The sequence below is a fragment of the Anopheles nili genome, chromosome 3, assembly GCF_943737925.1.
Source record: "Anopheles nili chromosome 3, idAnoNiliSN_F5_01, whole genome shotgun sequence".
NCBI classification, from domain to species: Eukaryota; Metazoa; Arthropoda; class Insecta; order Diptera; family Culicidae; genus Anopheles; species Anopheles nili.
In genome coordinates, this window is record NC_071292.1 from 19326373 (window position 1) to 19337500 (window position 11128).

At 46.4% G+C, this 11128-nt stretch overlaps 1 protein-coding gene across 1 annotated transcript in view; it reads right to left on the reverse strand.

Annotated features, from left to right (window-relative positions):
* Positions 1-10190: 10190 nt before the first annotated feature.
* Positions 10191-11128, reverse strand: part of LOC128727335 (voltage-dependent L-type calcium channel subunit beta-1) — a 13337-nt gene continuing 12399 nt past the window's right edge. Inside the window, exon 12 of the mRNA XM_053821235.1 lies at positions 10191-10825. Within this exon, the coding sequence (XP_053677210.1) occupies positions 10191-10825 (635 nt within the window). The remainder of the gene's footprint in view (positions 10826-11128) is intronic.

The following is an 11128-nucleotide window of genomic DNA, read 5'->3' on the forward strand; positions in this document are numbered from 1 at the left end:
CAAACGCTGCTGCAAGGCCACACCTCCCGTGGCCAGTGGTGGCGGGAGTGAACGGAGAAGCGAGCATGAGGGCAGCACCGTCCGGGGTGGTGGAAAGCCGACCAACAATGGCCGTAGCTGTGAGCCAGGACCATCGTCATCGAAAGCGTATCCGGACAGGCGTTCACCGGCCAGTTCGTTCACGGCACGTCCTTCCAGTAAGCCTGCGGGTGCTTCCGGTTCCAAAAGTACCAATTCCGGGGCCACCAAGGACCAAGGATCATCGGGCACGTCGGGAAGAAATAATGCCACACCGTTTTCCGGTCGTCAAGCTTCGGCCAGTGAGATGGGACCGGCTACGTCATCAGGCCGCAGGCAGTCACCGCCGGAAGAGCCCTCGTCACGGCCGTCACCTAAAGCGGCAGCTTCCTCTTCATCCTCGTCCTCCTCATCACCTTCGGCTGCGTCGGGCGGAAGGTGATGATGTTCCGTTCCGTGTTGCGATTCCATTTCGATTTTGTTTCAATCCACGCCCATGGCAATCAGCCCCTCTCCCTTGCATCTGCTTCTACGTCTCTCTTTGTGTCTCCCGACTCTACCGTATTTCCTCCTTCTCCTTCTCCTCCTCCTACAACCCCCTTTCTGTCGGTCAGTATGCCATTTGTTTGTATTAGTAATTTATAAACGCAAATACTGGTGATAAAATAGTGTAAAGAACCGCGCGAGCCCGAAGCGAATGCTCTAAAATCAAAACAAAAATCGAAGGCAACAAAACAAGCAAGCAAAACGATGGCCGGCCTCTGTGTCGTGTGGAGAGCGGGGGTTGGTGCGCGTATCTTTAGGATCCTGCCGGGTGCGCGGGTCGTGCGACCGGGAGATGCTGTAAATATAATAATGTACGCCTGCTGCGCAAATTGTTACATTTTTTTTTAAATATCAAAACCTTTATCTGTACAGTCGAGTGACGAAGAGAAAGTAGGGATACGCGCGCACGTGTGTGTGGCTGTGTGTTTGATGCACGAAATAGCACGCACGAAAGCATAGAGACGCTCATGATTTAAGCAAAATGTTCTGTTTTTCCACCGTCCCAACACACGCCGCTTGATAATTTATGAATTGCACTCTTTTTCCCGCGCACATCCTTTGGGATGCTTTTCCTATTCTCCCCCTAAGAAGATCCCTTTTTTTGTAGATGCGTTAAGTTATGGAATAATTAGGATGTTTTCGAATTCGTTGGTACTTTGGAAGGGCCCAGGAAGTAGGTTAAATGTGTTGAGGAATAGTAGGGCAAAGACAAGGCATTGTAACGCGTTATCATCGCGGTAGGGATTGAGTTTTTTCGAGCCCCGTTGAACACATTCTGCGATCCCCAGAGATTAGGACTTGTTGTTGTAAGTTTCCTTGCGACATCTCACGCGCGTGCGTGTGTGCCGACAAATCACAAAGCAACACCGTGTTCTTTGGTCACAATCAGCGATATGCTAGTGCGCGAGGGCAGATAGAGATTTTTGGTGAAATTATGTTCCGTGCGAGGGCAGGGAGAGAACGCGAGAGACCATAGCAAATAATTATGCGGCAAGCAAACAAAGAGTTTAAGAAAAGAAACAAAAACTGCATTATGAAAATGATTTAATCGAAAGCGATGTAAAAATATAATAATAATAAAATGGAAAACACGAAAAAATTCTATGTTGTTGGTTGTCTTTTATTTCGTTTGTTTGACGAAACGCCGAAAATCGTTTTTTTACAATTATATAAAGCGCAAACATTCGCTTAGTTATGGTAAAAGTCACGAAATTAATCTAAAAAGTCCACGCAAAACAAGTGTGTGGAGTGTACTCCCGCGGTAAGCGCTCAAAACACTTCCGGACACATTTTAATTTTGCTTTCCAAGCACCTCAAAAACCAACCAAAGTAACAGGAGCGCATGAATCTCAGCAGGCTACCGCGAGTGACCAGCGCGACCGATCTCACTCACCCGCTCACGCGCGTGGCGAACCGATCGGGTACTCACGCTGAGATCGGCTCATCGCGCGCTCACGCTCACCGATCGGGTACTCACGCTGAGATCCTCTCATCGGTGAGTGCCCCGCGAGCCGGCGGTCGGAAAGAGACCGCACCAATTTGGTAGCCGCCTCCTCGGCTCATGCGACCCTGGTAGTAGCGAAATTTTCGATTGTCGCCGCGCGCGCATGGTTAAGTGCCCTTGACACGACAACAATTTCGCGTGCAATAAGGCACGTGTACACGTTAGCAATAAGGCACATGTACACGTTAGCAATTATGAAAATGTACACGTTAGCAATTATGAAAATGTACACGTTAGCAATCTTTTATTGCTGATCATTTTTATTAATTATAAGAAATTATTCTCGTTCGTTTTGCAGCAGTTTGCTAACTTACCATGTTTGTATTGTATATCATTTTTAACGCTTTCTTTCGTGCGCCTGGGCGCTTTTTCTTTCGTTTTCTCCTAAAGTTTCTTTCAACTGGAAAACCAACCCCGAGGGCTAGATAAAAATTATTTTTATTTTTTCATCATATATTTACAAATGATTTTTGGGCTTTTTTGTTTGTTTCTTCATTTTTTTTTCATCATGTTGTTTTGTTCTTGTTGTAGAGTTTTGAGTTTGGGTTTTTCATTAAATTTTTAATATTTGTTTAAATTTAATTTAAATGTGGCAACAATAAAGAATTAATCATGTTTTTTTGCTTGTTTTTTTTGTTTTCTTTTTTGCTTTTTTTCTGCTCATATCAATTATATTATTCGGTAAGTGTAAGGGGGGCGTGTAAGTGTCGGTGTGTGTGTGTATTTCTTCTTTGTTATGCTATCCGTTCCGTATTACATAGTATTTCTTCTTAGCTCTATTTGCTCCTTGCCTTCATTTCCTTGCTACTCGGTCTTTCTTCACTTTTCCTTCCTTCGAGAGTATCATCGCGTCGGAATTAACCTATTCCTTTCCAGGTAAGCGTTTCCATTCCGGTATTTTCATGAATGAGTGTGTGTGTGTTTATGTCGGTGTGTTTGAGTATTTTTTTCTTCTGTGTGTGTGTGTAAAGAATAGTTTGTGTGTACGTGTATGTGAGTGTTCTTGTTATTCTCTCTAAATGTATTGTAAGTCAGCTCGCTTTTTGCATAAAGATCAGTTTGAAATCTTTTCGAATTAATCTCCCCCCTGCGCTTCGTCACGTTTTTAGTCTAACTATTGGGATTTTTTTTTTTGGTTTTGTAACTTCTTTTACAGATTTTCTTCTTTCTCCTGCAGTCTCCCTTTTTTTTGTTTTGCTTTGCTTTAATTTATCATGATCATCCCGCTCTCGCCCTAGCCGCGCGCTTAGCTTAACCGCGTATGTGTCTGTGTTTGTTCTTTTTTTTTTTGTCTTTTCAATTTTCGACTAATGTGATGCCACTGGCCTTAAAAGCGATCGGTTTGAATAAAGGGACCCGTAACCAATTTCATCGCCCACCATATAAACGCTGCTCTACATTCTCCCTCCCCGTTAGCCTTCTGTGTGTGTGTCTGTGTCCAAGAGTATGTGTGTGTGTGAGAAAAAGGGGGCGGGGAGGGGGGGAAATATATTTTAGTGTGCCATTGCCATTTCTGAGTCTAGCCTCCTCGACGATATAGGAGCAACAAAACAAAAAAGGCTTTATCGATTTCAATGAAGGCGCCCGGGAAAACTCCGGGTGTTGCGAGGAATAAGATCAAGAGCAAAGTGTAGTGGGGGAGTGTCTCCTTTCTTCACGGTCCACCACTACCACTCTCAGGGAGCAAAAAAGAGCGAAAAAACTAGTTTAAATGTCGCTCGTGCGGGAAAACACGAGCTAAGGACTAACTCGGCTATATAAACCATTACGAAACGCGCGAGCGATACGTTTCCTAAACGAACTTACAACATACAGACGGGGGCCGCGACGACGTAACGTAGCCTGGAGCACCCTTCCCGGGATAAGCCATGAACCGGAACTGGCCAACGGAAGGATCCGCAAACACGACACGACACCACTAACCAAAGGAACCGAACCGAAAAACTGAAACAGTAGTAACAAACACGTTAAGCAGTAAATCTCGTAAGTCTAAATATGTATATATGCACGTTGTCCCTTGCCCCTTAGCACTTAGTTTGGTAGTGGCTTTTGTTGTTGCTGCTGCTGCTTTGCGACAAACCGAAGGGCACGATCGCGTTACAAACGAAAGGGCTGGTAGAGGTGAGTCGCGGGTGCTCCCGTTGGAAGAGTGTTTTGTTTGTTTTTTTGTGTTTTTTTTTGTTCTAATTTAATTTCCTTTCTTTGCTTAAGCAAACCGAAACCGAGAACACGGACCCTTACTTAAACGTACGTTGGCTAAATATCGTCCCTGGCAGTAGCTCGACGCTTAGCGCGTGTGTGAACCCAACAAAACGGGCGAAAAATTGGTGTGTGATTGTTTTAAATGAAGTGTGTAGCTCGCTCGCTCCCTTTTTGTTTGTTTGTTTGTTGCTGTCGGTTTTTGTTCTGTTGGGAGCCGATCGTTCGGTCGCTTTTCAACCCCAGCCGCTCCCAAAAAATGGTGTCTGTATGTACACGGTTCCGTAGATGCATTCCTTCTTATCACCCTGCTTCTGCATTACCCGCTCGAAAAGCAGCCCCAACCGCTGGGAGGGTACGTGTGTCTGTGGGAGATGTGAGTGTCTGGGGAATTTTCTTGTCCGTGTCCGTACCCCAAAACCCACAGGATCAGGTTGCTCCTAACGGATCCTGGTGGCATGACCGAAACGAACTAGAATCATGTGACTTCCGCCGTCGAAGCGTCGGGATTTCTGTGTGGCGATGCTCGTTATTATTTGTATTTCTTTTTTTTCTCGTTTTGCTGCAGCGATTAAGTTTTCCATCCTTTTTTTTTTCCTCATTTGTTTTGCGCTTGCCGTTTTTGCTTTTCGCGTATTATTTTGAACAATATTTCAAGGGAAATAAGAAGAAACTGCATGTGTTCAGTGGCGTATTAGAATTTTTACATGTCCTTTTTTTTTTGGTATCAATTTTTTAAATATTTTTTTTTCTCGCTTTCCTCGCTCTTTCACCCATCAACGCACCTATTAACCATGGCTTACTTTGTTTAACGCGTAACACAATCTCTGTTTTCTGCCTCACTAACTCTCGCTATCTCTCTTTCTATATCGTGTCCCAAACGTTAGCGATCTCTTCCTCTCTGGGCTACTTTGTTCATTTTGCTAGAACGAATGCGGGTAAAACTTGGGGAAAGAATAGCTTATTTCTTTGTCTTGATTCTATATTATACAGCTCTTGTGTTTTGTAACGTTCTTGTTATCTTTTTTTTTTCTTTGAAAACACGCACTCCCTCCCGTTACAGCACACACCCACACACCGGGGGAATTTGGATGCTCGCATGTGTGCCGTTCAATCTACGGGCGTGCGTGGATAAATGTGTGTAAGTGTGTGTTTTCTTTAATATGTTTTTCTTTTAACTTCTTTACACAGTTCTCCTGCCTCCTGCGCTCATCGCATTCATTTCAGTTATATCAGTGCAAGGCAAATGGTATATAGCAAATATATTTTTGTTTTGTTTTCTTTTTCTTCCTCTCATGTCCTTCTTTCCAGCATCGTTCAATGATTTGCTCAGCGTTCATCCCCGTTACGCGATAGTGTAATATCCATAAGTTGGACTGTTCTTTTTCTTTTGTTTCCTTTTTTTCTTCTTTCTTTTTGTTTGAATTTCATATGGCTTAGCTTTTTACAGGTATTGAGAAAGTTTCTTTTATCTTTCGTCCTCCCTTCCTCCTCTTTCTAATCTTCATTTTGTCTTGTTTTTCTCTAAGCATCGTTCTTTGAGGAAAATGGTTTCCCCGATTCGTAATGTATATATTTTTTCTTACTCTCGTTCCCCAATTTTCCTACGATCTTCCCTTGCCCCCATCTACTCGGCTTATGCAGGGCCTGGGGATCGAGGTCAGTTTTTTTTGTGTTGCAACCTCTCAAATGGGCATGAATGTGTGCTCTACACGTGCTACGTTTTTGTTTAATCTTCTTCTTTCCATAGTACTCTGATAATAAGTATTTATAATCACAATTCAGCAACACGCTCACTGTCGTTTGCTCGGGGATCGCGCCCTTCCCGTGGGAAGATGCCAAACATTTTGCTTCCGCCAGCCACACGTCCGTATCCGTCTGGCGATTCCTATCCGCTCGTCACTTATAATTTTACCAGAAGAATCCAGAGTGTGTATGCAACGTGTCCATGGGGCGGTGTGTAATGGCTAAATGGTTTGTATAAGTGATTGAAAATGTACCATGCGCGAGAGCGATTCAATACCAATGGCGGGGGTGTTGTTAATGGAATGGGGGAAAATGTTGCGTAACTAGTTAAATAGTGAGCTTTAGTTAAGTAGTATAGTGTCACGTTATTGTTCGTGTTTAGCTCGTTGGAAAACGACGTAGTGTAAGGTTTCGGTTTGCTTGCTGCCACCTAGGCATGTATAACGCCTGTCCTTTATCGAGGATTAGAGTTGCGCTCATGTCCAGTCGTTCAACATCCAAGATGGCGATCTGACGAGTCGTTTTCTCGACGATTTCCCAATATAGCAACGTGAAAAGAAAGCACGCGTTCTACTTAATCGCCTCTTCTTCTCCTATTTTGTTGCTTCTTGTGTTTACGGAAGAAAGAACCAACCAAATACGATCGTTCTGTTGTTTGCGCTATTGTTTTCCTTCCTGTTGGGGACATTTTAAACCGCGCCTGAATTCATCTCTCTGTTGCATGTGTGCTCCTGTTAGTGTGTGTGTGTGTGTGTGAGTATGTGTTGTGGGGAGTGTCTCGTTGTGCGAGTCAGAGGGCTGAGCCTTTTGTCGAAACCGTATCTTCTCAGGTGACCGGTACCACGTCGAAATCCGGTGCCAATAAATTTTACCATTCCTTTCCGTTCCGGTGTCTATCACTTCCCTTCGTGTCCGGTAATTTTAGTTTTGTTTTGCTAGTTTTGTTACAATTTTGTTACAGGGTTGATTTGTTAGTGTTTGTCTGCGCTATTTGATGCGTCGGAATTTTCGCATGCTCCAATTTTGTTTCGTTTTCATTTATCCCCATCCATAGCGCGTTTCACATGTTTCTACTTCTCTCTTGAATCATCTGAAATATACTGAAAACAAAACACTAAAAGCCTATACCCGACAACATTGGAGCCTTGCACGAAAAGTTCATTAGCCTGGTTTATAGTACTGCATCTGCGTATGTGGATGCTTTTCTTGTTTCTGATCTGTTTTTTCTTCTTTTTCTGCGGATTCCTGTCTGTTAAATAGAAACGGAGAAGAGTCACGTGACTCCTCTGCACGAACTGTTTTGTTCTGTGAATAAATAAATCACGGCGATGTAATTCTTTCGCTCTACAATTTACAACTCACCCCTAGTGCTCCATACTTCTTCTCTTTATCTCTCTTTCTCGAATTTAACTCGTCACACACGCCCCAGGGTGTAATGTGTGTGTGTGTGCATAACGATGCAAACTGCTGCCACCGATGCGTGTGTGTGTGTGTGTGGCTCCGTGTGTGTATGGTTTTTCTTCCTTGCTGCACTTTCATTAATCTTTACAACTTTACCTAACGTTAAATTTAAAGCTTTTTTTGCATGCTCTACTGCAGGGTTCCTTCGCTCATCTCGCAATGGCCATTATCGACGAAGGTTTCAAATTCGGAGGCCTTCTAGATTTTCGTTCGTTTCCGCTCCGCGTTTAGCGTTCAAGAATGTTGCCACACCGTTTGCGTTTTTCAATCCGCTTGACGCTCGTTTGCCCGCTTGCTATGATGCGTTCAGTACTAAGCTACAACCCAGACCTTTCAAACGAAGAAAACGATCTTTTTCACCAGGAGGGTGTGGTTTTATGTGTCAATGGAGTAGATCAGACAAACTAAAAGCTGCCAAGTAAGCTGTTACAAAGTTCCTTTCGTACGCTGTGTCACATGGGGTCACAAAGTTTGCTTTTTTCATTTCTTTTTCATTCTTTTTGGCACAATTAAACATCGTTCTATGGGCTTCCGGTGTAACGGGTTGAATGTGTATGTTTGTGTCGAACGAGATGGAAAGTAGTATGCGAACGTGTGCAAAAGTGTGTCCTGCCATCTTTCTTGTTTCTACTTTTCTTTTGGTCGAACAAAACTCACGCATAACGGTTCAAGCAAACTTAAATGCACCTCCGAGGGTGAGCCATTTCGCTGTTACATTTGCAACACTTCGCTCATGGATGGGCCACGCGTCTCGCGGTCGATATCTGTGTCTTGTTCGAATTGAATCGTTCAATTAAATGTTCCAATGGGCAAGAGAGGTTATTTTACAAATTACTATTTCCTAACAACTCCTCCCATCTCGCCTTTATCAAGAGCGGCTTTTCCCTTCCATCGTCCAAGCAGGCCGGCGTTTCCCCGTGGGTCTCGCAGGAAGTTGAGGGCGACAGCGGCAGCGCAGGATGCGAACGTTTTCATCTTCTTCTTTACCCGTTAAAGCAGCTTCCTTTTGTTTTTGCTTTACATTCGGAAGCGAGAGCGAACGGGAACCGACGGGACTCGCGGGCTGTTCCGCAGGCAAGGGGGCGGTAAAATAACAGGTGGCCAACAGGATGCGCCCCCGTTCTCACCAAGGTACTGAACGCTAACGCTCTGCTAGGACTACCGGGACTCGTCTAACTGCGGGAACTATGCAAGCACTTAGGGAAAGTACCGAACCGAATATAACAAAAAACCAAAACATATGGAAAACACACTATTGAACAGACGGAAGAGGAGGCGCGCGCAAATTTGGCTGCATTTCGCTAGTGGAAGAGCGACCAGGAGTAGTGTGTGCGTGTGTGTGTGTGGTCAGTAAAACTCGGACATCTAGTAAAACTCGGACAGTATGAGATCTAGAGAAAGAACGGGAAGATAGAATGAACATATATGCACACGCGCAGAAGATCGCCTGCGGTTGCGTAAAGGACGAAAAAACATACTACTTTTTGTTTTGGTCACTGTGCGAAAGATGGGCACGTTTCGACTAACGGAAGCTAGTGAAAATGAATGGGTCGATGGAAGAAAAATACCACACTACTGTGACGAGGTCTAACATAACACGAAACCGTGATAAACCGGTGAAGATGAAGAGGTTTGATTAAAAAAAAGGAATTCTAACCAACAAACCGAACAAAAGCACACAAGAGGAACGTATTAACTATAAAATAAAAGGACAAACTAAGAAACACACACCCGTCTTAAAGAATACAATAAACAACACCACCAAGCAGCCGATCGAAACGGCATGAACAGTACAAATAAAGGAAAGAAAACTTCCTTTTCGCGATCGTGCGCTGCTCCTATATTACCGTGCGCAGAGAAAGGACCCTTCAAACGCCAATGCGAACCACCTTACGATCGTGATCGAACACGCGCATTATCACACCAGCTTGCCAGCGCGCCACCCACCCGTTTCAGCGGCCACTAGTGCGATGCGTCAGTAAATGTACCCTAAATGCTCGTATGTACACGCACAACGGATTATGTATGTGCATGTGCAACTCCTAGGCGAGTGCACGCTTCAATCACGCGATTGCCTAGTTAAATATAGGAATTGGATCAGGATGAACTGCACGACGCGCGTCGAGTTTTTCCTTCCTTTGCTCGCGCGTGGTGATCGATGATGCGGCGGGGTTTTCCGGGAAGGGTGGTCTTTTCCCATCACGTGTCAGTGTAGGTGTCCGTGTGGGTGTGTGTGTGTGTTAATAAGAGAGAGAGAGAGAGAGAGAGAGAGAGAGAGAGAGAGAAGAGAAAGAAGCAATAGGACAGGACTCGTCGTGGAGTGTCTTCATTTTCCGAGCTATGGAAAAAGGAAGGAAAGCCATCGAGACCGTCGAAAGGAACGACAGACCGTGTCTCACAGGAAGATCGTGGAAGGATAGCCAGTACTAGCTAGAGCTTGATCGTGTGGTGTGTGACGTGTACGTGTGTGTGTGGGTGTGTTCGGGAGTTTTTTTTTAAAATGACCCGCTCAGTAAAACTCGTCGTACTCGAACCCATCGTCCTCGTCACTGTCCGGTACGAGTTTTTCCTCATCCACCGCACCATCACCGCCGGTTACCGCACCACCCTGCCCACCAGCAGGGGTACCGCCATCGTCACCATGCACCCGGCGGCACCGGCTCACGCCCTCACCCGCGTCGCCCTCATCCTGATCCCATCCCTATATCCACGATTCCTACATGGCGTTCAGCACCCTTCTATTGTTACCGCCGCCACGGTGCGGGCTGTAATCGTCCCGATCGCGGTCCCGCTCGGGCATACCACGGCGCATGGCTTGCGAAGCCGGTGCGGCCACGAGCTGGCGCGGTCCGCCCTGCACCGCGTACCCCCGGTTCAGCTCCCGGTCTCGCTCCCGTTCGCGTATCAGCTCGCCATGGTCAAGGATGTCGCTACTGAGTGTGTGCGCTCTAGCGTGCGGTGCGCTACTACTGCTACTGCTGCTCGCCCCCAGCCCCAGGCCCATGCCGCGGTCCCGCGCCCCCGACACCGGGTCTCTGAGGTCGCGCATGTCTCGGCTGTCTCCGCGCACCATTCCGCCGCCCCGATCACTTCCGCCGCCGCCGCCACCACCACCACCACCACCGCCGCCACCGTAATCGGCCGGGCCGTAGTTGCGCTCGTTCAGCAGATCGTCGTCGTTGATGTCGTAGTGGAGCATGTCACGTTCCCGGGCGTGCAGCCGCTCGCGATCACGCTCCCGGTCGCGCTCGATACGATCCAGCCGGTCGCGGTCCCGGTTGTCACCGTGCCGGTTCGAGGCCGGCCGCCTACTACCACTACTGCTATTACTATTGTGATGATATGATGCACCTAGAACGGGGCGAGAGAGAGAGAGAAACACACACACACAAACGGTACGGTGAGTTCGGGAACCGAGCAAATCCGGGTCCGGAGGGCTACTGCGGACGCTGTTAGAAAAGCGAGTTAGCAAGTGAGTGGGCGGGGAGGAAGGTTTGGAGAGGTTTAGCGAGAGGAGGAGAGAGGAAGAGACAAAAGAGAGCACGGGTAGGATCCACTCGCATGGATCCTTCGAGTGGCAAACATCGGGACATCGCAAGCAGGCAGGGAAACCCTTTGGGACGGGAATGTCCTCGTGGAAAGGATGAAAGCAAC